This window comes from Mycena indigotica (assembly GCF_014461135.1).
Source record: "Mycena indigotica strain 171206Taipei chromosome Unknown Mind.scaff0003, whole genome shotgun sequence".
Classification (NCBI taxonomy): domain Eukaryota; kingdom Fungi; phylum Basidiomycota; class Agaricomycetes; order Agaricales; family Mycenaceae; genus Mycena; species Mycena indigotica.
The window spans coordinates 2,013,564-2,037,553 of record NW_023503002.1 but is presented as its reverse complement, the minus strand read 5'-3'; the positions used below and the strand labels follow the sequence as shown (position 1 = coordinate 2,037,553).

The window sequence follows — 23,990 nt, the reverse complement described above, 5'->3', positions numbered from 1 at the left end:
AGTCACAGTGACATTAACAACTGTCGTGTACATTAAGCTAAGTAAAGATCAACCACTACTCTTCAACGCCCATTCACAGTAGCTGTCGAATCACGGCGAGGGGCAGGAGTAGCTGGCTCTTGTGACGGCGCCTGATTTGGGTGGTTGGGTATCTTGTCAATCTGTACCTTTGCCTCCTCCCAAGCTTCCAGGTTCTGCGACGATACGTCAAAGATTGTGGTCAAGGAAAGAGGACCAACAAACTTTTTTGCACCAATCTCGGTGAGAACGAGCCATGCTTATGGCCATCTCACGAAGATCAGCCACTTTCTGCCGCTGAAAACGATCTAGGTCGGCTTGGATGGTAGAGCTCGAATATTTCAAGTCTTGTGCGGCGAGATGGAGAGCATCCTCCAACTGAGAAGTCGTTCAGAACACCAAGTTAGTGGAATAGAGTATTGTCACTGACCTGGGATATATTCTCACGCGACTTGGTTATACCATTCCTTCGTGCTGTTTCAGGATCAACATCCATCATACCATGCAACGTATAGCTGATGGCATTAAGTAATCCCATGCCTGGTGCTCGTCTTCGAGAGGGATTTGGGCCTGGATGCGGAGGAAGGTATGCAGATTGTGTTTGCGCTTGTTCTTGCTCTGCATCTTGGTTGTCTTGTTGTAGAGGATCACTAGACAAACGTCCACGACCAAGTGCCTGCTCCAAACGCCGAGCTTCGCGCTCGCTTTTTTCCAACTCTTCCAACTGCTCTTTTTTGGTTTCCAGAGAATCTTGAGTCATTTCATACTGAACGTGTTTCTGGTGCCGATAGGCTAGAAGCTTCTTAATGATAGAGGCGAATTGAGTGTACTCGTGCAACGGCTCAGCCCAGTTCTGCTCCAACTCCTGAAGCTGCAGGATGTCTGTCAATGCAAGCAGTGGATCATCAAGACATCTCTCTCACAAGTTTGGTTGTTGACATATAAGTGGCGTCAATGGCCTGACCCGTCTTTTCTATCGCACCGGAGAGTTCACCACTCTCATGCAAGCTGAATGCGTTTAAAGCCGCACCAAGGTCAGCATGATCTTGCGCCTGGTCTAATGGCCAACTTTAGTGCTGAAATAAATAGCACAGGAAAGAAATTCACCCGCCCATCGCTTTAATGTCCTTCGCGAAACCTTCTCCATTGGCCCGCTCACGTGATTGGCGAATTTGAGTGTGAATGCTTCAGAGTCCATGAAGCGTTGATCTGGGTGTCTTAGAGGATGTGCTGCGGATGGATTGGGTAAAGCCGCGTAAGCTGGTGACGCGTTCTGGTCGGTGGGGTTGTGTGAGGGAGCCTTGAGAATGTTCTTTGGCAGGAGGGAGATCGGAGGGGAGTTGAGGACTTCATTCTTTGCGGTTGTGAAAATTGGAAAGCATGGCATAACAGAAAGACGCACCCAAGAGACCTCGCCGTCGAGAAATCGGTGGAATACGTGGTCATTAGAAATGATAGGGTGTCTTGCGATGCGATTCAAGAACGTTTGGAGCATACGCTTGCGCCGGGCAATCAGGGCAATGTCCTCCTTCGCTTTTGCCTGTTTGACAGCATAATCTCCGATGGTTTGCTTGGAGGGTATGGGCGGAATGATGAGAGTGGGGTAAAGTTTGACTAGATTTAACCGGAGAGACTCGAATTCGGAATAACGGTGACGGGCTTCAGCATCCTATTTCCTGAGAGTGAGAGGGTTTGCTAACGAGGAATATGGGGACGAACACCAGTCTGAATCACATAAACAATGTAAGGAGAGGTTGAGTTGACTGACGTTTTCTGAGCATCGGTAATCTTGGGGTCTATATAAGTTGGGTGCAGTATAGGCTGAGCGAGAGACAAACCAGTATCTCAATGTCGTCTCCGGAGTGTAAAACTCGGTCTCTGGTACAGCAAAAGTCGCTTTTGAAGGTTGCAGGAGGTTGTCTGTGCGTTCCTGGTGAGGGAAATGGATTTGTGGGTGTAGTCGGAGAGAGTTGGCGGGGGGAGCTGGAAAGGTCTAGATGCGTGGGTGAAGACGGAGTCTTATTAGAATCTGTGTCGTGAAAGGGATTCATGTCGTCCTCGAATGCGTTCATTCTGGACAAGGGAGACTTAGCTACGCGCCAAGCTGTGCTCAAGTCACGTTATATTTACTTATCTATCCAAAAACCTTGAATCCACTACTGAGTACATCATCCACCATTGGTTCAACTTCCTTTCCAAGCGTCTCTTCAAACCCTCGTCCCAACAACGACGAGAACAACTCGTCAATCTGTTCTTCGTGCCACATTCCAGTCAATGGCACGGGAACCATGAAATTCTGCAACTTTTCATGCGTCTCATACCTGAGCAAGCAACATGGTAAGCAGATGAGAACAACCAAGGGAACAGCACTCACCGGATCTTTCGACCTTTACTAGCCTTAGTGTCAACCTTTTTCTTGGCCTTCTTTTGTCGTTGGATGGCCATCCAGTCATCCGTTCCAGCGACTCCGTTGCTGCGTGAGTCAATAACATCCCGCAGCAACTGCTGGTAAAAGTCGGTGTCGTCAAAAACCTCGACGTCGACGGTTGCCTCGTCCTCATCTTTCGCCCCTTCTCCAATTCTTGGTCCCTTTCCTCTCCGTGTTTGGGTCCTGGCGACTAGCTTGCGGTGATCGAGCAGCGTTTCGTCAATCAGTTGAACCGTCGATTTAAGATGTTGCCCAGTACGTGACGAGAACGCATTTCGATTCGAGGGTAGAAGTGCAGACGGAGCAACAGCTTGAATTTTAGTTGACCACTTGTTCAGTGTTTGAACGAGGTGAGGATGATAGCTAGCCTCATGAATCAGCATTTCTCGATACGTGTGCAAGAACCCTACGCATGTTCCAAGGCGGTTGCGGCACTGGTGGCTGAGTACAACTCTGTCGAGAAATTTATTGTCGAGGCGTCTGCTTCAATTTTACGCCGCTTCCGGGGCGGCGGAACAACTGAGTCTGGTAATAGTTTCTAGCCATTTCTGAGCAAGAATTCCAAACATATCATGACAACTTACCTCTTGAAGGTCAAACAACTCATCCGAAAGCAGAAAAACCTCTTCCAGCATATGATGCAATGGTTCCCGACATTCTTCGATTTCCAAGTACCTAGCAAGCTGTGAGGACTTGTGTGGGCTTTAAGTGATCAGGTAGACTGCTTCGCAACAAAGACTGACAGAAGGCAGTTTGTGCGATGCCGTGCTCGCTTTCTGTAGGCCAATTCGAGCGTCAAGCAGCGATTCCCAAATGCTCTGCACATACATGAGCGTATAGAAGGATGGCATTTGAAAAGACACACTATTTGTCGCGCCACTGCGGCGCCTTTGTTGCGATCCGCTTCCCGAGTGCTTTGCAGCGTTGAGGTAAGCTTGTCAGCAGGTTCGGTATCGCTCTCAGTTTCCGAATCGCCATTGTCCTCTGCCTCTCTTACACTCTCATCGGGGTCGACAGACTCGGGATCGCTCTCTTCTTCTTCAAGTTGTTTTCTGGATATTTTCACGCCGTCGTATTTGGGGGCAACAACGCCCTGTGATTTTCGCAAGGCACTGGCACTGGTACATGTTGAGGCGCGAAGAAAGCATTGACGATTTAACTCACCCAACATCCAGGTAATGGTCTCGGTTTAGGTCTGAATCGACTTGAGGTAGTTCAGGAATATCTTCGGGATCAAAGTCTAGGAGGTGTTGGTGTTCAAATATGGTCTAAAGCGGTAAGAATACCAACGGGAGCCGCCTCCTCCAGTTGAGCAAGCGTTTCTGCAAGTGAAGGCATCAAGAGGAAAAAAAATTATGATCGTTACATAATCTACTTTGATCTACTCTATTCGTAATTCGCCGATTACCTTTTCCCCTTTACTGTCGCGTGCGGTCACAGTAAGGACACGGTCCAAACTGAAAACAAACTCTATCTGCACTTCGGCTGTATAGACACCTTTTTTGGACTTTTCCTTACTTGGGGTGCCATTTGTCTCTCCAAATAGCGTCCCCAAGAAGCCAGTCTTATCGAAGACTTTGGTCTTTTTCTCTTCTGGCTCTTCCGGTTCATCGTCATCGTCCAGCGGCGCTTCCGGTTGCGGAGGCTGTATTTGCTCGACCTTGATTCGCTCTTCGACTTCCCAAAGCTCAAACCCAAACTTGGTTGCCTTGTCGCCTTCACCGCCAGAAAGAGTGACCTCTATCTCGAATACGCGCCGCACGGGAAGGGGCGTGTTTTTATGAAGGATAGCAATGAATAAGCCACCCATTTCTGAGTCATCCGTGGTTGGAAATAGCATGCCAATTGTTCGAGTCGTGGTTTGGATGGCTGGGGATTGCTCGAAGGCTGACAGCAGCTCCGGTGATTCCTGAGCTTCTAGCAATATGGCAGCCTGCAAGGCGCACCCGATAGAAAGGACACCAGTCGGGTCACCTATCGCGCCGCTGCCCATAGTCAGGTTAGAGAAACATGTTTTGACGTTTTCGCTAAAACCGACGGCGACCAACAAATGGCTATCCAGGCCAGGTAAACAAGCGGTACCACCAACGTAGACAATTTCGTCTATGTGGTAAGGATCTAAGGAAAGGCTCTCGAGAAGAGATTTTATTTCCGATGAGATGATGTTGTAAACGGGGGTCGCGAGGAGGTCAAAACGCATTCGTGCGATCGTCGCAGTCAAGTCCAGTCCGGAGTGAAGAGATTCGACGGAAAGTGAAGCAGGGGCAGGGGAAGCACTGAGAGTGCGTTTTGTGTGCTCGAGGGCTAGAACAAGCTTAGTTGTTGCTCGGATGTCTTCTTTAGACGAAGGTGGGTGCTGCATGTCTGTCTTGGTTTTTTTGGTGAATTCTTTGGCGAAATGCTGGACGAGAAGCGTTGACAACGCATCACCCCCGACATTTGACGAGTCACTCGTATTTCTGGAGCCCAGAACATAGCCTAAACCGGAACGAAGGGCGACCACAGACAAAGCGAGAGACGATGACCCAATATCCACAATCAGTTGAGTCCTGTCTTCTGCGCCACCTGGCCAATGGGGCGAAGTCGTCGTCGCGATAACAGCACTTGACTCGTCTATGAGTTGGAACACGTGGACACCGGCATCCTCTGCTGCCTTTTTGAGTGCATCTTTTTGTGTCTGGGAGAAGGACGGCGGGGAGGTGATGACTGCACCAATGATTGGTTTACCCAAAAAATCGGTAGCAGACTGGAGAAGTGACGACAGGAAGATAGTCGCGACTTCTTGGGGAGTCAGAAACCTTGTCGATGGAATAGGTTCAGATCTGGGTGTTGCAGCGTGAGACGCAGCAGGGGTTGTTGTAGCAGAGACCGGCAAAGGAGTTGGCGCTGGTTGGAGAATGTCGACTTTATAGGCAGGCGTGTCAGTCTCGGTTGGATGTTGTATGATGGGCGCAGATTTGATAGTGCTCGACTGGTCGATCTCAGAAAATCTACAGCACCCATTAGATAACCTCGGAGGGGACTCCATGGCTTACTTTCTGCCCAAGAGATTACGAAACCCAGTGATAGTGTTGTGTGAGTTCTTAACTAGCTGGGGCATGGCTTGGTTTCCAATATACTGAGAGACATCGTCAACAACTAGACATTTTTTTTTTTGACAAGGGTTATTCCGACGCACGATTTCTTCCCCGTGAAAAGACACAGCACAAGCTATTTGGCGTTCTCCATTTTCGTTGGCGATGCACTCCGCCTGGCCATCCTTTACGAAATCGCGGTATTATACTGCTGCTGTCCGCGTTGGACAAGTCGACGGACCTTTGTGTAGACCGCGATCGATGCATAAGAGTTGCCAAAGTTAATGCCAACAACCGCCGGTATATTCGAGGCCGCTGTGGACGGGGCAGCATTCCCGTTTGTAGTCGGTTTGGCCATGGCTCGCGAAGAGGAAAAAAAAGTGAAGTCACGTGAGATGTGGCTATGCTTATTGATATATAGTGCATTCAACTTTACTTGGACTCAACACAACTCAACTACCACGAATCCACAGCAAACCTTTCTAAAACTACAGCAGCATCCTCGACATCTTTTTGGGCCTTCTTCCGCATATAAAAGATGGGACAATCCTTGCTTGTGCACAGGACATCTTGATGGAGTGAACCCTGACACCGCTGACACTGAGTCCAAAGCCTTGCAAATTGGACTTGGAGCGTTGAGGTGGTCGCTATTTGTTTTTGATAAAGCTCCCCCATTCGTGGTCTGCAGTTGTTGCACACAGCTCCGTCTACGAAATCATCAATCATCAGTCGGCCAGACAAACTGTGGCTCACTCTTCACGCTGTTGTTGCCACGAAGAGGCGTCTTGCAACCCAAACATGTGACTGTCTTTACAGCGAATTTCATCAAACCGCCAACTGTGGGTGTTGCGATTTGAATGGTTCGCGTATGGTCGCCGGACACTGTCCGCCAGTTAACAGTATTCCTACGCACCAAAAAAAGGAAACGTACACAACGAATTTGCCTTGTCTCCAAGAATCGGTTCGAAAATTCTCATAAGTGGTTTGGACAACTGATTTTCGAGGTAATATTTGGTGTCGATGGGAACGTTGTTTTCTAGAACGTATAAGGGGTCTTCAGATTTCTCATATGCGGCCGCGCCTAGTGAGATTTAGCGTTGTACAGTGCAAAAAACAAGTTGCCTGACCCTTCATTCCCTTGATGATGACATAAGCCACTCGGTCTCCCAAGGCCGGAGCAGAACCTGCATCGCGTTTTTTCATCCTCTCTGCAAGCTCAACATGAGCCTGTTTAGCGGCATAATCTTCTCGAAAATTAGGAGCCAGCGATAAGAAAAGGCATCATCCCCTACCGTTCTTGGCTAGTGCTTTGGTAATCACAAGTTGGGACATGTCTATCCTGTTCTGTAGCAGATCGGAAATGGTCTGCTTAGTATAGCTGAGTTAGGTCAGCCAGTTCAGTGAGCTCGAGATACGCGACTCTCACTCCTCCGCTGCCTTCACGTCCCGGTCAATCAACATTTTGTGTAGGCATGTTTCGATGACGGTAGAAACTAGGCGACAATTGTCTCGTCGCACAGTCTAGGTGGTAAGTGAATCTTTCAGTGGTGTGCCCACAGTAAGAACAAACCTCTATCCCTTTCGTATCCATCTTATCATACTTCTCTGGTCTTGTCCAGTACAATCCAGCATACCTCTTCTTGCTGATCAGCAAGTAAGGGAAGTAAACCTTCTCGAACTCAAGTTTGATGGGTTTGACGAATTTCGCAGTGACCAAGTCAGCCGCTTCCGCTCCTACAGACTGAAGTCAGACATGGATGCCAATATCTACCCCAGACTAACCTAGAGCCATGACCTTGACCAAATCCATAGGCCCGAATTTGACCATTACAGAGTCGGTGTCGCCGTAAATAACTTCGGCATCGTGTGCGTGTCCATTCGCGACCGAATATTCTGCCTCGACTTCCTACGATGAAACGGTCAACGGGCTACTAGAACCATCAAGAGGCTCACCTGTTTCGTCTTCTCGATCATTTGACGACCGTATGCAGTGACGCTTGAGGAAATTTCGAGACATGGAAGTTTCCCAACCGTCGCGCCAGTAAACCCGTATACAGAGTTGGCACTGATCTATAGGCGTTCTAGACTGGAACAGGAAAGCAGGTATGAACGAACCTTCAAGGCCAGCTGTCGGCCGTCCAGGACAGCGCGTTTGAAAGGATCGGTCTCTTTTTTCAAGTCCGCTTTAGCGCGTTTCCGAGCGGCGATGAGATCCTCAAGCACCAAGGGAAGCAGGCCCTTGCGCCTTGTGGTGCTGGCAAACATATCTCCGGAAGAAATTGGATTATGAGTCTCAGTAACCATGAAGACGAACCATTGTTTGGTGTCGTGATATAGTCGACATCTTTGACAAGTTTCAGTCGATCAACTGTGGACTTGTCGAGGAGCGTTGTATAGCATAGGTTGTGAGCCATCATGATGGAGGGATACAGTGAGCTAAAATCAAGGGTTGCAATTGGCGCGTCGTAGTAACCTTTCTTGGGTTCAATGACTGTGGCACCTTCATATTGCTCATCAGATCCTATGCAAGTTAGCCAGTGCCGCTGGGGTCAAAAAAATTAGACCAGCCTTCGCCTTTGAGCGCAGGAATCACATAGCCCTCCTGGTTTGCTCGACGAAATAGTTGTGACAATACTTTAATGGACTGTCCTCGTGCAAGCAGATAATTGAACGGCACACCCGTCACACGGGCCATTTCAGTGTAGTTGACAAAACACATCAGCTTGTCCAGCAGTCGTTGGGGAAGATATGCATCCTATCGAGTATGAGGATTTGAGCTGAATTCATCCCAAGACTGACCTTCAAGCAGTAGACCGCCAGTCGCCGCCGAGATTCCGGGGTGCCGTTTTGTAGCTCTGTAATGACTGAATGGTGAACGTCCTCTTTCTGTTCCCCCAAGAACTGGGCGCAAACGGAGTTGAGAGTGTAGCTTCGCAATTTATGTTCCCGTTGCATGAACTGAAGCACATCCAGTTGCAATCGACCCTCTAAACTGGTCTCCTTGGAGTCTCGCTGTCCATAGGCTTTAGAAGAGAAATGAGTGTCTTTCGTTTCCGTTTTACGACCTAGTACCATGTGAATAATTGACAATGGAAGTATCGGTCACGTACCGCGGATTCTACCAAGGAAGTTGAAGTTGTCTAATTTGAGAGCTTTTGCGCGGTCAAGAAGGTAGGGAAAATCGAAGCCTGCGATGTTGTAGCCGATGACCACATCTGGATCCACCTCATTCACGAAGTCGCTCCAAGCCTGTAGCATATCACGCTCTTTCTTGTGCGAGATGACTTGGGAGCCCAGAATATGTGAGCAGGTATTGAGCGTGAAGACATTGCGAATGAATGGCTTCTGTTCGCCTAAAGGTCGTTAGCACTTCTTATATGAGGACAACTTTTTCTACCTTGTCGGGTGACCATGTTTGCTATTTGGATGACTGGGTCGATGTCTGCTTCAGGGAAGATGCCTTTTCGTCCCGCACATTCGATGTCGAAGCTCAAAATTCTCAGTGGTGCGATGTTGGCCCAATCACCCTCTGGTGCGTACGAGATAATGTCGTCGTATCTAAAATGATTAAGCAACAAATAAAAATAAAAATTCGAAGAGGAGCGTACATGACAGTGAACTCGAGCTGACAGTGTGATTTCTGCTTGTGTTTATCACGAATCGTGTATTTTCTGGGAGGTATCTCAATCCAGTTCATTCCCACAATCTGGGTGTCGATCATGAAGCGTAAGGTATAAGCAATGTTGCTTTCAAACGTGGCAATGGGTTCATCTGTTGAGAAGGACTGGTATTTGCATTCACCACGCTCGAAGAGACGTGCTGATCAAATATAAGTGCTAAATTCGGTAGCTGAGCGAGAAGAAAAACTTATCTCGCACTTTCGGCAAACTTTTCGGATTCGTTACAGTCATTTTGAGGAATGGGACAAAATCGTCACCGCGGTACTGCCAGAGACTGCGTCGTGATACGATCTCCACCTTCACTACGAAGTCTTCGCCCGTGAGGCCCTATGGAAAACGCATAAGAACACCAGCACCAGGAGGCTTGAAAGCCGCAAACATTCAAATGTTCCCGGAAAGGCTCCAAGTCTGTTTCACGGAATCCTCGCGGCTGAGCCACATAGAAGTAGGGCCGAAAACCTGTGACTACCGCTAGTACACTGTTGCCTTCCTAATCCATCGCTCAACGATATTTCTTGTGCAGACTTGCATGCACACACCTTGGTGACGCCAAACAACTGGAGCTCCACATTGCCATAGACGTCGGTCTCCTCGATATCAATTTGTTGGAACACTTGGTATGGGTTAGAAAGGTCACTGATATGAGATGCAACTCACCAATTGAGTCCCTATTAGGGTCTATGCTTGGTAGAGGTGGTCTTGCCCAGGCGCCAGCCCCACCTTCCTCGCCTTCACGACATTATCGACCCTTAATCATAAGGGAAAAGACGACCGACCTGACCCATCAGCTGTTTCTTCCTTGAGACGCTCTAAGACGTCGGTGAAAGATGACTGGACAGGTTGAGATGAGAAAGATGCTGCTGGTCCAATTTTGCGCCTTTTAGCAGCAGGAAGACCATTATCACTATAGACGCGTCAGTTTAGTCCCTTGCTTAGAGATAGTTTGACCTTCGGGTCATGGAGTTATTCTCTTTGGTTGAAGCCATCTGCGCGTTGGGTGGCAAGCAGGGTTACGTGACTTGATGTGTGACATCTCGCGTTCGTGTCCTTTCGTGTCTAAATTCCAACATTACAGTCTCAACAATGGGACATATACAGTATAATACCTAAAGACATATTCGTTCATGACTTGCCCTTTTTCTTTTTCTTTCCTCCTCCCTTCTTCGATGTTACAGGCACCCCCCAGCCTGCGTCCTCTTCAGCCTGTGGAGGTGCTGGCGTCTCTTCCACCTTGGTTTCCGCCTCGCCATCTGCTTTCGCATTTGCTGATTCATCTTCTATGTTCGTCTGATCATTCGTTTTGCTCCCCGATTCGTCCGCCTTATCCTTATTCTCTTCCCCACCAATCTCATTAACTGGCTGGGCGTCGTTCAAAGCTGCGGGGTCTAATCCAGTCTCTCCTGCATCAGCACCAGCACCACTTGTTTGCCCCAACGAGTCCCAATTCGCCGCTTCTTGCGCTTGCGTGTTACCAGTATCATCCCAGGTGAACGACAAACGGGATGGGTTAAAACTGATGGACGGTTCCATGCCATTCGTTGCTTGTGGCCGATCAGTGACCGGTTCATCAAGCCCCCATGAATCTCCAGTATTTTGCCCGTCGGCAGTTATTGGTTCATTGTAATCGTCCAATTGCTTAAATTCATTCGCTGGTGAATGATGCGAAGAGTCAATATTGTCCACAGCCGGGTTAGGTGTATCAGAGCCGAAACCAGAGCCAATGCCGAAGCCGAACGCAGACGTGGTTGTCTGAGCCACTTTTTCTTCGGCGGGAGTACTCGAAGTGGACATGCCAAACCCGAAGCTGGAGCCCAAGGTAGAGGCAAAGCCAGAGCCAAACCCAAACCCTGCCGATGTTCCCGCTGGTTTTTTCTCTTGCTTTGACTTTGACCCGAATCCAAATCCCCAAGTAGAGGCGGGTTCTGGCTCAGGAGGCGGTGTTGGTACTCGCGGTGTTGCCATTCGTGGTGGAGTTGGAGTACGGACTGGAATTGATGGAGTCGGAATGGGTGGCGGCGGAGTTGGGGCACGGACTGGGATTTCTGGCTCGACAGCATTGGAGACCACGGCTTTCTTACCCTTTTTACCTTTCTTTCCTTTTACAGTCGTTTGAACTACGGCAGGTTCGGGTTCGGGCTCTGGCTCTAGCTCTGGTTCTGGTTCTGGTGGGGGTTGGGGCGTGTGAACAGGTTCTGGTGGGATGGATTGTTCGACAACAGGCTCGGGCGTAGGGATACGCTCTGCCTCAGGAATGATGACTGGTTCCGATAAATTGAGCATGATAGGCTGCTCAGTTTCAACCGGTGGCTGGGTGCTGGGTTCATAGATGGCTGGCTCAGCGATAACCACCTCCTTCCTCTTACGAGATTCTCTATCCTTTTCCCGTCTTCTCTTGCTTTCTTCATTTAGTCGCGCATATATCCACCATGCAACGACCGGCCTAACACTGTCGTTCCTCCCGCTTTCAGACAGTGCCGTATCACGACTTGACGAAATTCCAAGCCCGACCAAACCCGCAACAATTGTTGATTGAATCTTTTGGTCATCGTTGTCGTTGGGAGTAGCCGCAAGAACAACTGGGAGCTCTCCAAATGAAGGGGGAATAGAGGAGATGGCGATAGTGGGGTACTCTGGTCCGTTCTTGGCAAATTTGTTGTTGTAGGTCGTCCAAAATCGCTTGGAGCCCAGAGTTTCCGCCGCAGCTTTGCCTTTGGGCTTTCCCTTTAATCTAGTCAGCGATTCATAAGCCTAAAGGATGAGTCGGCGTACCAGGGTTGGTCCACGCCATTTACCCTCTTCAGAGAATATGCAAAATGCAGCGATCCATCCAGAAAGATCAGTCCCTTTGCCTTTGAAGAGGACGGTGTCCCAAAATTCCCGATTTTCTGGACTCGATGCGTTGTCGAACCCAGCGATGAATTGTTCGATGACGGGTTGCAAGATGTGATACCACGCAATCGTTTTGAGACTGAACTCCTTCAACTTCTCTAGCCTTCCAAGCACCTCCTCCCAATCCTTCTTCTCACCCTCGAGGGTGACACGAGGAATACCGCCTTTGACGTTGATATGAAGCTCTGATGAAGATGAAGATGGTTTGGTGAGAGTTGTGAGCACGAGAATCGAGGCGACCGTTACATCACACTGGGTGGTGGTTGAGAAATCGGGTACGATCCACTTTTCGAGAGTGGGATTGACGAGGTTGTGTCCAAGAATATCGCCCATCACTTTGGATAAGCCGCGTAGGTCGGTTGTGGATGAGCATATTTCATGTTCTCTCGGCTCCGTGACGAAATTGTCTCTTCGTGCTTTTGCCCCTTCGCTGTCGCTCCCACCAAGGAAAAAAGCGAACTGGCTGATGATAGCCAACCAAACATCGTCTGGTCGAACAACCAGAGCATGGCTTTCGCTATAAGCAGCCAGAACTGTGTCAACAAAACCATTGCGTCGTTCTGCGAATGCGATCTTGTGTTGAGGAGACCGTCCAGCGCGTCCACCGATAAGACACTGCTTAATTCCATCGACGTGTTGGTAATAGTGAGTTGAAGAGAGTGTGTGTTTGAGTATTTGTGACGCCGTGACCCCCGAGACGGAGGCCGACTTTGCGAGCGTTGGTGAAGGTGAAAAAGTCACTGGCATCTTGTGCCGGGCAAGCCTGAGACAGGCCTTGACGCGCTAGCCGAAGACTGTCTTCGGCTTTATAGCCATCGCAAACAGCGACACGTGGTACGTGCCCATCAGATTCTTTTGTGAACACACTGATCTGCTTTTTCTCAAGAAACAAGTTGTGCAAGTTTCTCGTGAAGACAACACATATGCTGAGTAACCATCCTAAACTTGATTCAAATGACTACAGGTACGCTTCCTAAGGCCGCCGTTTCGCCAAAAATGACGCTTGCCGCATTCTCCAAGGCGGGTGAGGTATACTCGAAACATGCAACGTAAGGATAGTGTTTGACATTCCCCGCTTCATATGGTGCACAACTGCCGACAACCACGATGGGTTTCTTTGTTGACTGAGATAGTCGACCCAACGAGTCCAGCTGCCATTGCCAACGATCTGCGTTTCTGAGCGAAAACACCACTGCGACACAGTCGTCGGGAACACTGAGTGAAGCTTGAGGTTCATAGACCATATGTGTGCATGGGGCTCGCTTGGCAATGGAAGAAGCGAAAGACATGAAGGATGGCCCTGCTGTATTGCGCAGTTTGCCCTCCTTTGTCAGCAACACACCATCCGTCTCCTCGTCAACAGCTTTGTTAAGACTCTCTATGAGTGGCGTATAAAGAATCACTGGCTTTCCGGATGCAAGAGGCGCATAGTTCGAGGCGTTGAGCAGTGCAGTTGACAGAGAATAGGCTTTTTTACTTAGTGCGGCGCTCTCGCTCTTCAGTGCTCGCCATTGATCTGCGAATGCAGCATCGTTGGTGGCGGAGGGAAGAGAATCCCATCCACCAATGAAGTTGTCCTTCAAAGTGTTGATTCTGCTTTCGTCCAGTGTAACCCTGCCTGATTGGATCGCTTCATACGCCTTGAGGATTGCACCGGTCTGCCAACCAATCGTATGACAAATCATAACAATGTCGGCACCAGCCACGAGAGCTCGCACTGCGCCTTCTTCTACTCCACAGCCTCCTTGGACTTGGTCGGAAATGGCATCCATTTCGAGGCAATCAGTTACGATCAATCCACGAAAGCCCATCTCAGTCCGCAACAAGTCAGTGGTGACGGCCCGCGACAAGGAACAAGGCGAATCGGATGAAGTAAGCTTTGGGAAAGCCATGTGTCCCGTCATGACACTAGCGACATCTTGCGAAATGAGAGCCTTGAATGGTGGCAGTTCAATACCGTCTATCTCAGCTCGCGACTTGTTGATCACCGGCAACGCAAGATGAGAGTCCACTGCTGTGTCACCATGGCCGGGGAAGTGTTTAGCGCAGGGCGCGACTCCGGCATCCGTCAGACCTTGAGCTACGGCGGAGACATAATTGGAGACTTTGCTGGGATCTAAACTTGTAGATGAGCTGCAGCCAACTACTTGAAGAATGTGAGGGTTGCTTGCCATCACCGTAAGATCGAACACCTGAAAGCAGCTTGAAGGAGGAGGATGGTAATACGAAGGACGCACCGATAACTGGGTTTCTTGGATTATTATTCACATCAGCGACAGGGCTATAGACCCAGTTAATGCCGACTAGTTTCAGTTCTTTGCCCGTAAGAAAAGCAACTTGACGGGCAAGCTCGGGTGACCCGGCTGCAGCTAGCGCCATCGCACCGGGGCTGATTTGTTTGAGCGGCAGCCAGCCACACAATAAAGAATTATAACAGACAATTGGGTACCGGCGTCAGGTCGCCCAAAGGCAGAGACAAGACCATTTTCTTGGTCAATCCCAATCAGAAGGGGCCGCTCATGGCCAGCATCGCGAGCTAAAGACTGAAGTTCGTTAATCAGAGCTCGTGTCTGACCTCCATCTGAGACAAAGTTAAACACACCTTGAAGGGCCCGAATCAAATACTGGACTCACCAACGACATTGCGTTTGAAGAGAATAACTGCGCCAACGAAATATCTTTGGATCAATGACTTGATGTCTGCAGACACAGTTTCTCCGTGAAACCCAACAACAAAGTGGGCGCCAACACGTCTCTTCATAGACTCAGTGATCACCATACTTGAGGGATAAACTTGGGATAAGCGCAAAGCGTGAATCACCTCGTGACCAACATCAAACGCGTCTTGAATTTCTCCCCCACCATGTCTTCTGAACGGCGTGCGGCCATTGAGGCCAAGAAAGCGAAGCTTGAGCAAATGCGAGAGGCGCGTAAAGCACGGCAAACAACAAAGCCTCGAACCTCTGGCGTCAGTGGTTCTACTCTTGTGCAATTCAAGTTGAATGATGTAGTCAGGCTGCAGACACTCCTCCCACTCGAGAAATCGACAGAGCTGATTTAAACCGTGTACTAGACGACATACTCGGTCCTAGCAGCGGCGACGGGTCACCATTTCGCTCAGCAAGCCCCTCCCTAGCGAATCTGGCAAGCTCTGGCCGCGTTAGCCAAGCTAGCAATCTTCCTCCAGAGCACTCGAGCCCAAGGCCCTCTCATGCTGTTTCAAGTGGAGGGACCGACAATGTGATGGAACGGTAAGAGAGATGCTATCTACTTGGGCCTAATTAATGGACAGGGCAGTGAAATTACTCCGCGATACCTTCCAGACCTCGTCGACGTACAACAGGACTTATTTGAGCTCCCGCAAAAGGTTCAAATATTGTGTTTTGGCTTCACTCTTTGACTTGTGTGTTAGATGAGGACGATCAAATACGAGAAACAAATCCAGACGATGGAAATGGAGACCGAAGCGCCAGAGGCCGTAGAAGAGAAGATTCGACAACAAGTTATCATGCAGCAACATCTCGAGGCAGAGCGAGTAGCCTATGAGAAAGCACTAGAGGAGGAATCCAAGAAGCTCGATCAAGAAATTGAAGAGGAAGTTCGAGGCAAGTCACCATTGCAATCACACTTGCTGTTATGAAGAATCGTACTCCGCAGAGTTGACAGAGGAAGAACGCATCGCATTCTTGGCCGACCCGAAAGTGCTCGATTTTATTGACGACTCGACGAAAATATTCCATCGTGTGCTCAATGATCGATATAATTACATGAGCGACTATACCCAAGGGGCGGACGCTAACGGGTTAGTAGTTGTGTCTGTCTCTCTTGGTCTGACACCTTCACAGCGACGATTCCGAAGGACGACGTGTCAAGCGGGTTTGCGAGTTTTGGAATGAACGATACGGAAAAAATCGGTCGATAACTGATGTTGACTGGTCACCTAAAGTAGGAGGTCGCATATGTTCTGTGCTATCAAAATGACCGCCCTTCCAGTTTCCTGAACTCACAGTAGCCTCGTACAACAAGAATCATGCGGCTCTCAACGAACCCGCAGGCATTGTTGCCGTCTGGAATACTCACTCAATCGAGCGACCTGAATTCGTTTTCCACTCACCGGTATGATATTACTCTATGCTTACCGTAGTCTCTGAAATCGGCAGTCCGATGTTCTCTCAGTCCTATTTTCCCCATTTCATTCCAACCTGATCTTTGGAGGGACCTATTCGGGCCAGATCCTCTTGTGGGATAACCGGTCTAAGCATTTACCCGTTCTAAAAACGCCTCTTTCTGCTGCTGGACACACTCATCCAGTTTATGCCATCCAAATGGTTGGGACACAGAACGCCCATAATCTTATTACAAGCAGTACAGATGGCACTGTCTGTAGCTGGCTTGTTGATATGCTAGCTCAGCCGCAGGTTGGTTTCACCGAATTCTTATGACAGCCAGACTGATGAGATTTAGGAAACACTTGAACTGATACATGCAGGACACAACAAAACAGGCGAAGTCGCAATTACTGCGCTCGATTTTCCCAATAACGAAACAACCACATTCTGGGTCGGAACGGAGGAGGGCAATGTGTACCAGGCCAACCGCTATGACCGTGCTGGCGCGAAAGCAGGCCTCAATCAGTATGACATGTACAAGGGCCATTCTGGGCCAGTCATGGGCCTTCATTTCCATCCATTAGCTGGCCCAGTTGACCTATCAGACCTATTCTTAACATGTTCAGTTGATTGGACGGTCAAGTTGTGGCGAGCCAAATCTCTCTCGAAACCCTCGACAGCGCCGCATGGAATCAGCCCGTTATATTCCTTCGACGAAGCAGACGACTACGTCTACGATGTGAAATGGCATCCACAACACCCTGCGATGTTTGGGTCTGTTGATGGTTCAGGCAAGTTCGACCTGTGGAATTTAAATGCAGACACGGAGGTATGCATTCCATTGTAATCAGAATCACTCTCAAAGCTGAGCAGGTACCCGTCGTGTCAACGAGTGTTGGATCTGGCCGGGCGATTAATAAGCTGCAATGGAATAAGGATGGACGACACGCAGCTTTGGGAGGAAGCGATGGTAGGCTGTATGTCTATGACATCGGGGATTTGGGTGCCTCTCGAGGGGAAGTGGAATGGTCAGAAATGCAGAAAGTAGTCGCCGGCATCCAGCAGCCGAATGTCGATAAGTAGTCACGCAGTCAGCCCGAGTCAGCCTAGTCACTTCCCTCCTGTTCCACTACTACTACTACCACATCGATACCATGGCTGACGATGACTCCATCCAGTATCTTGGGACAACTCGCACCACCCCCAAACTTGTTTCATTTCAGGCAAACACCCCCCGGCCTGTGACTGGTAGAGAGCTCATTGTTGTCGATACCCTGCGCCACTAACCCCGATTTAGGTGTAGTGTTCCAGGTTGAAGGGGAAGGAGAGCAAGAAGCCCAGAGCATTGTCTTTCACAAGAATGACTCTGCGGTTGTGCAAATCGGTCGAAGACCTGGTGGTCAACGAGGTGGAGAGAACAAGCAAGAACCTGGTCGTGCCTTCTTCAATTGTCCAGTTGTCAGTCGAATCCATGCGAAGCTGGTGTTCAGTGATAGTGGCCAAGTGAGTAGTACTTGTCCGTTACACGCCCCCTCCCGACGCGCGCCATCCTCATTAGTGGCTGTGCTGATACCATGCTTCCCACAGGTCTTTCTCGTTGGCACGACACCTTTTCTCTAGTGGGCTACTTTCATCTGACTTGTGTTCTAGACTGCAACTCTCATCACGGCACTCTTATCCGTCCTGCCACAGGAGACCAGTCAGTCAAGAAACTTATACCAGAAACCCCGCAACAGCTTCACGATGGCGACACTTTGACGCTGGGCAAATCAGTGGCCAGTTGTGATGGTCTTGGAGCGGGGGTCGTACGCCCTGTTGTTGCCCGCGTCTCGTTTTTGTACAACCCCCCTACTTTCAAACCCCTTGTTGTCCCCAGTCCTGGGAGATACGGCGTTTCGTCGGATTCAGACTCGGAGGCTAGCTCGCATGACTCGGACATAGAGGAACTGCCCCCCTGGCATAATATTTCCCCATCCTTTATGTCTTGGGTACCAGATGATGAGGATCAATTGGACGACCACTACAGCGATTACTCGGAATGCGACTCCTCAATGGACTTGTCTAGCTCTCCCGAGCCTTCGGATATACCTCTTGAACCCATCGTTATTGGCGCCTGGCCACATTCCCGATCATCATCATCTCCTTCCGTCTTTTCTTCCTCATTCCCCCCTATTCGCTTGGTGCCCTCCACTGCATCCGTAGTTTTCAACGAACCTCCCAAAGTACCTTTCGACGACATATCGGACGAAGAGGCTGTTATGTTTGACGAGCAGCCACAAGACGCGTTGAAACTCGAGGCATCAGTTGCTTCCCTGAAGGTCAGTTTGGTTTGTTGTCAGTCTGCATGCATTAGTTAAAGTCATTGTAGACCGAGGTTGAAAAGCTGCAGCAGCATCGGAAGAAATACAAGCAACGTTTCAATGACAACATCAAGGTCATGACGGATAAATTTGCGAATTTGGAAGAGAAGTCTTCAGATATCAACAGCCTTTACACGTTACTCTCCGACAAGGTCAATGAGAATGTTGATGCTTGTCAACAAGCGCAAGCCCAGCTTCATGTTCTTGAGCTGGATATGCTTCAACAACAGATGGAGCGTAAAGATCAGCACGTTGACCAGCAGAGCAAAGCCACAGCCAAAGCCCTGGAAATTCTGGTCGCAGGTGCGCTTACTTTTCTAATAGCCAGTGTCTCTTAACGTTCGGAATGCCAGAGATAACCCAACTGCGTGACACAGTCCGCGAAGAGTTGGCGGACAAGTCTCAGAGCGTCGAGGATGCGAAAGAGGCTCTCAAGAAACTCTCAGAGCAGGTGTTGATTCAAACAGAATCGTTGAAGCGGAAACGGACTGTGGAAGATGAAGAGGAAATACCAAGCTCGGATATAGTCCCAGAACGGCCAACCAAACGTCGGCAAGTTGTCAAAGTCGCTGTCCAAACAGCGACGATGGGTGTTGTTGGTGCCGTCGTTTGTTGGTCGGCATTAGCATTCAGTTAAAGGTCGAGAAATCCAAGTCGAAAGTGTAGGTCAAGTAGGCAGTCACAATTGTATGTAAACTATGGATGATGGTATGATCGACCGAGCCGGAAGTCCGTGAGCGGAACCCATGATAGCACTGCGAAGGTTAAGAGTCTTAAGACCGACTTTGTTCCAAACCTCCTTGGCCAGACCCATGTCCTTCAAACAAGTCCGTCTCCTCAATCCTATAGAAAGCCAGTTAACTCATCATCGTCATGCTACTATAGGCTTCCCACAAGTAAGACACCCTCAGCCAGTGCAATTCGTCCAACATTCACTAGACTCCTTGTGTTCGTCGCATCAAAGTCGTTGAATTAACCCACCAACGAATTTGCCAGTGTTCCAGGGCCTATTGAGGTCTCCGATGAAGTAATCTAACGTGCTTGACGCGACGCTTTGGCTGATATTGCAGGTTTTATTCGCCAATGCTCACCCGTCCATGAGCCACGTCTCGCCTGATTTTGTACCCATCTTTGGGGAATCTATTCGTATGACGAGGTACGGGTAGCGAGAGCAGCCTCGGATAGCCATTCACGACATTAGGGAGGTTGTAATGTCTGCCGACGGTCAGCCATTCCTCATCTCTGGAAGTGGAACTCTGGGTGCGTCTCCTCTAGCTTACTTTCGTCAATAACATTGCTTTAGGATGGGACCAGGTGCATCGATCCACATGTCTTATCTGACAACCAACTCAAACAGCGCTAGGTTGCAGCAAACTTGATTCAACCTGGAGAGAACGCGCTTGTACTCAACAGCGGCTACTTTGGAGATAGTTTTACTGAGTGGTTTGTGTTGATTCTGTCTCGAGCAGCACCTTGCTTATCAGTCCCTACAGCCTCGAAGCATATGGAGCAAAGGTGGACCAGGTCAAAGCTGATATCGGCTCAGCAGTCAGCCAGGATGCCATCGAAACTGCACTCAAGAAGAAGAGCTACAGACTAATCACCATGACCCATGTAGACACCTCCACGGGTCGGTTTTATCGACTATCTGTGCTTTGTGGTTCTGACACGCTATTAGGCGTGCTTACCGACGCAAAAGCAGTTGCTAGTACCGTTAAGCGTGTCTCGCCCGATACTCTGGTGTGTCTTGCTGTATTTTTTTCGGCGATTTGAGTGACGGTGAATGGGTAGGTCATCTTGGATGGCGTGTGCTCTGTTGCGAGTGAGGAGCTCCGCATGGACGATTGGGGGATTGATGTCGTGTTAACGGCAAGCCAGAAGGGTCTCGGGGTCCCCCCCGGCCTCAGCATTCTGGTAGCAAGCCCCAAAGCAATCAAGGTATGCACGATGTTGATTCGTGGATTAAATGGCCCGTTCAAGCCGAACCTGTCAGGTCTTCGAGTCGCGTACAGCACCAATCGGATCCTACTATGCTAGCTGGAAGAAGTGCGTGCATCTCATATTTCAAAATGTGGTTCACAGTAGTCTCAGATGGTTGCCGATTATGAACGCTTACGAGAGCGGCAAAGCAGCATATTTCGCGACACCACCAGTGAACCTCATGTCAGGAATTTTGCCAACTACCTACCCGCTTGCTAATGCCGCCATGAATAGCTATGCATATCATGAGGCTTTGACGCAAATCACCAAGAGGGAGCCTTCCTTGGAAGAGCGCATAAGACTACATCGCGCAGCAAGCAAGGAGGTCAAGGAGACCGCTGCAGCTCTTGGTCTTCAACAGGTGGCGGTTGATTCAGCCTTTGCCGCAAATGGAATGACTGCGGTTTGTTGAAAAAGACCTGATAATCTGCACGAACCCATCATCTCACAGTTATACTTCCCAGAGGGAGTCTCCGCCGCGGACGTGATCCCCAAATTCGGCGCAAAAGGCCTAGTTATCGCTGGTGGGTTGCACACTGAAATTAAAGGTCAGCTTTGGGTGCGGTGGTGTAGGTTGTCTATTGATCACAACTCTCCAGACAAGTATTTCCGTATTGGGTATCAGTGCTTTCATTGTGCGCCTGCTTATACTGACAGGGTCCTTCCTAAAGGCACATGGGCGTGACTGCTGTCGACGCGCAACGGGGCGATATCCAAACAGTAACTGAGGCATTGAAGGCAGTTTTTGCAAAGTGACCATTAGAGCTAGAAGCAAAGACGTATCAGATACAGAAACCACCCATTATCCTATCGTTTGGCAGAAAGCATCACCCCAAAGACCACAGTTATCACTGCGCCGAGTAGAACGGTGATAAAGGCGGATGTCCATCGAGCGACAGGGTACATGCCATTGATCAAGGCACTTTGAATGCGAAAATAACGCGTGGTACCTGGCAAGATTAGGTTTTAGACACAACGACACTGTCCACAAACCAATTGCGAGAACGAGAATCCCTAAGCAAACCATCGTGGCTCCAAGGGGCTGTGCCCAACCTTGAACCCGTCGAGTCGTAGGTAAGAATGACAGGCCCGTAGAATCCGAATTCACGGCGATGGAGAATAATTGGACAAGCGCTGACAGGCAACAAAGGTGAGGCACAAAGATAAGATCACGAAACAGACGAACCAACGCCGGTGGAAGCGATGGCAAGACTCGTTCTAACATAACTAGAAGACGCTAAGAAAATGTGTAACAGAAGTGTTGCGATTAGTCGCACGCAAGGAATGTCCGTTCCGAAGCTAAGTGGTCACGGGCCACACTACCAGTATTTTCTAGGGTCATTGCGATATTTGGTCGCCTTGTGGCAGCCAGGGAAATTGTTTCTTGAGTCATCTCTTGGTCGTGTTCAGAGTGAGGAGAAGTGGGAGGGGCAATAGTTGGCGGCCTTTCAGACGCCATACTGGCTGAGAGACGGGAGAATATTGTGGGTCGCGTTGGAGCTGGCTTGCGAACGAGGGGAGAAGAAGGGCGGGAAATAGCGTCGAATGAACTCATTGAACAAGACTCAAGTAGTAATTTAGTGATGGCCTGTCACAACTATTCCGATATCAAGCTTAAAAAATACGAATACAAGTCTTCAAAGTCCATGGGTAACACGATAAGTACGACCCTGAGCGAGTGAGCCCAATCGATCGATGGAGAAGAGAGGAAAGCCTGCCTCGTGTTTGTCACTGTTGAATTTTCCAACCAGAAGGTTGCTTCTTGAGGACCTCGCTAAGCTCCGGCGGAGATGCCTCTGGTCGATATGGAACAAAGATTGGCGGAGGGCCTCGTGAAGCGGGGGGTGATTGCTTCGCGGACTGGCTCATTCCATAAGCAGACGGGCTACTTGGGCCAGGCTGCGGCTTTGCTTTCGGTGGCGGTGACGGGGCATACGACGTGAATGGATGGGTAGCGAATGGGTTGAAATTTGCCCCGTTCAAAGGTGAGCCATTCGAGGAAGACATTTGACCGTTAAAATAAGCCGCATCTTGAGACAGGCCTTTTTATACGTGTTCAAAATCTGTGCTGGATGTGTGGGAGGGAAGAGTTGCCAGTGATTACCGGGACCATAAGTGAACCCGTGACGGAAAGAACACGATTTTAAGGGCCGGACAACTTCATGTCGACAGCTTTCCCCGACTTTCCGGCGCGTTCTTACCAGAGTTAAGGCAGAGTCATGGGACAAGAAACGAGTTTAAAGCAAGACAGCAAGTTGACACAACCTGAAATTGATGTAGATCAGCACGTCAAGCCCTGGAAACTCTTTCCTCGTTCCACCACTGTGCTCTTGTGGCCCCGTGTGCCACAACCTCCTTCATCTCATCCTGGATCTCCCGCTCTACTCATGTCATATTGGTTTCAAAGATGTCCCGATTTCTTTTCGATTGCAAGTTTTTTTTTCCTTTCTTTAGCACACGAGCAGATAACTCAACCGGTTCTTCAGCGCCTTCTTCTCCCCAGCAGACTCCCGCAATGCCGCATGCTCACCCCCATACCGTAAACACCGTCGTCGCCAGACCGATTCAATCCGACGAAGACAAGGATATTTGCCCAGTCTGCGATGGAGAATGCACATGTACCAACTTACTTCCCTCTGCAACACCGAAACTCCCCTCCCTCAAAATCAAGCTCACCATTCCCCCATCCATGATCACCAAACCGCGCACCGACAAACTAGTAGAACCGATGACATCCGTTTACGCAGCAGGAGGTGGAAGGATCCCCAAACGCAGAGGCAGACCTCCCAAGACACTCACAGCTGGACGAGTAAAAACTGGGACAGCGTTCTACTCGCGTCCAATTTCAAAGAAATCGTCTATCAAACTGAAGGGCAAAAACACGATCGTAAAGACAACATCGGTTCCACTGCGGAAACGCGCGATTGATTACTCATCATCTGAACTCGACGATATTGACGACCCATACCACAACGGTCCCGCCAGTTTACCTACATTTGTTCCTGCCTCCGTTCTCTCTTCAACCGACTCGGATGCCGCGTCTTCGTCTGGGTTTGACTCCGACTCGTCAAATGACGGAGAGAAACAGAGCTATAGGCACCAAACTGAAAAATCGCGAATGCGACGAGAGCTATTACGGGACGAAGGCCAGTCTAGACGAAATCTCCACGAAGATTGGGCTCTTCGGTCACGGAAACGAAGTGATGGATCGAATGATGGATTGAGTGATGCTAAGATGGATATTGACAGTGATGAAACGGAGCTAGACGAGGCTGACGAAGAAGACGGAGACGACGATGAAGCAGAGCCAGATGGGTTGCGCGTCGGTTCTGGGTATATTGGTCTAGCCACTGGATGGTCAGAAGACGAAGAGTCAAGTTTTGATGCCGACCTTTTCTTCGCCAATCTCTCCGACTCGGATGACAATGACAGTCCGGGCCCGCCAGACGAGC

General features: G+C 49.5%; 8 protein-coding genes across 8 annotated transcripts; 2 read left to right on the top strand and 6 right to left on the bottom strand.

Annotated features, from left to right (window-relative positions):
- Positions 1–62: 62 nt before the first annotated feature.
- Positions 63–3,784, bottom strand: MIND_00333300 (Sorting nexin-41; the record flags this gene model as incomplete). The annotated part of the gene is made up of 16 exons (XM_037360188.1): positions 63–194; positions 244–396; positions 449–889; positions 942–1,075; positions 1,126–1,372; positions 1,421–1,687; positions 1,738–1,806; positions 1,857–2,105; positions 2,165–2,339; positions 2,393–2,809; positions 2,857–2,984; positions 3,031–3,138; positions 3,190–3,264; positions 3,312–3,564; positions 3,611–3,686; positions 3,733–3,784. 16 exons carry the CDS (start codon positions 3,782–3,784, stop codon positions 63–65), a joined length of 2,976 nt encoding a protein of 991 aa, XP_037223073.1.
- A 43-nt stretch (positions 3,785–3,827) lies between these two features.
- On the bottom strand, positions 3,828–5,887 carry MIND_00333200 (Sorting nexin-41; the record flags this gene model as incomplete). Its single annotated transcript, XM_037360187.1, has 4 exons — positions 5,762–5,887; positions 5,625–5,705; positions 5,482–5,564; positions 3,828–5,436 (listed from the first exon to the last, which is right to left on the bottom strand). The coding sequence occupies exons 1-4, from the start codon at positions 5,876–5,878 to the stop codon at positions 3,828–3,830; spliced, it is 1,890 nt and encodes a 629-aa protein (XP_037223072.1). The 5' UTR covers positions 5,879–5,887.
- An 89-nt stretch (positions 5,888–5,976) lies between these two features.
- MIND_00333100 (DNA polymerase) lies at positions 5,977–10,198 on the bottom strand (the record flags this gene model as incomplete). The annotated part of the gene is made up of 22 exons (XM_037360186.1): positions 10,149–10,198; positions 9,977–10,104; positions 9,858–9,929; positions 9,740–9,813; positions 9,580–9,690; positions 9,392–9,527; positions 9,129–9,339; positions 8,918–9,078; positions 8,631–8,873; positions 8,320–8,585; positions 8,089–8,275; positions 7,835–8,041; positions 7,636–7,787; positions 7,474–7,590; positions 7,303–7,426; positions 7,091–7,254; positions 6,947–7,041; positions 6,813–6,898; positions 6,648–6,764; positions 6,452–6,601; positions 6,274–6,402; positions 5,977–6,227 (listed from the first exon to the last, which is right to left on the bottom strand). The coding sequence occupies exons 1-22, from the start codon at positions 10,184–10,186 to the stop codon at positions 5,977–5,979; spliced, it is 3,219 nt and encodes a 1,072-aa protein (XP_037223071.1). The 5' UTR covers positions 10,187–10,198.
- A 124-nt stretch (positions 10,199–10,322) lies between these two features.
- Positions 10,323–12,836, bottom strand: MIND_00333000 (uncharacterized protein; the record flags this gene model as incomplete). Its single annotated transcript, XM_037360185.1, has 2 exons — positions 10,323–11,921; positions 11,970–12,836. 2 exons carry the CDS (start codon positions 12,834–12,836, stop codon positions 10,323–10,325), a joined length of 2,466 nt encoding a protein of 821 aa, XP_037223070.1.
- A 203-nt stretch (positions 12,837–13,039) lies between these two features.
- On the bottom strand, positions 13,040–14,892 carry MIND_00332900 (Glycoside hydrolase family 3 protein; the record flags this gene model as incomplete). The annotated part of the gene is made up of 5 exons (XM_037360184.1): positions 14,724–14,892; positions 14,529–14,670; positions 14,327–14,478; positions 14,261–14,281; positions 13,040–14,205 (listed from the first exon to the last, which is right to left on the bottom strand). Exons 1-5 carry the CDS (start codon positions 14,866–14,868, stop codon positions 13,040–13,042), a joined length of 1,626 nt encoding a protein of 541 aa, XP_037223069.1. The 5' UTR covers positions 14,869–14,892.
- A 45-nt stretch (positions 14,893–14,937) lies between these two features.
- MIND_00332800 (WD-REPEATS-REGION domain-containing protein) lies at positions 14,938–17,281 on the top strand (the record flags this gene model as incomplete). The annotated part of the gene is made up of 10 exons (XM_037360183.1): positions 14,938–15,057; positions 15,105–15,340; positions 15,387–15,456; positions 15,502–15,694; positions 15,747–15,891; positions 15,935–16,034; positions 16,083–16,205; positions 16,250–16,507; positions 16,554–17,027; positions 17,072–17,281. The coding sequence occupies exons 1-10, from the start codon at positions 14,953–14,955 to the stop codon at positions 17,279–17,281; spliced, it is 1,914 nt and encodes a 637-aa protein (XP_037223068.1). The 5' UTR covers positions 14,938–14,952.
- Positions 17,282–17,352: 71 nt separating this feature from the next.
- On the top strand, positions 17,353–21,294 carry MIND_00332700 (NACHT and WD repeat domain-containing 2; the record flags this gene model as incomplete). The annotated part of the gene is made up of 6 exons (XM_037360182.1): positions 17,353–17,446; positions 17,496–17,714; positions 17,849–18,516; positions 18,567–18,861; positions 18,912–19,173; positions 19,498–21,294. Coding segments are annotated over 6 exons (1,539 nt in total). The 3' UTR covers positions 19,499–21,294.
- Positions 21,295–21,345: 51 nt separating this feature from the next.
- MIND_00332600 (DUF202 domain-containing protein) lies at positions 21,346–22,093 on the bottom strand (the record flags this gene model as incomplete). The annotated part of the gene is made up of 4 exons (XM_037360181.1): positions 21,346–21,488; positions 21,532–21,672; positions 21,725–21,765; positions 21,816–22,093. 4 exons carry the CDS (start codon positions 22,091–22,093, stop codon positions 21,346–21,348), a joined length of 603 nt encoding a protein of 200 aa, XP_037223066.1.
- Between the last annotated feature and the right edge of the window lie 1,897 nt (positions 22,094–23,990).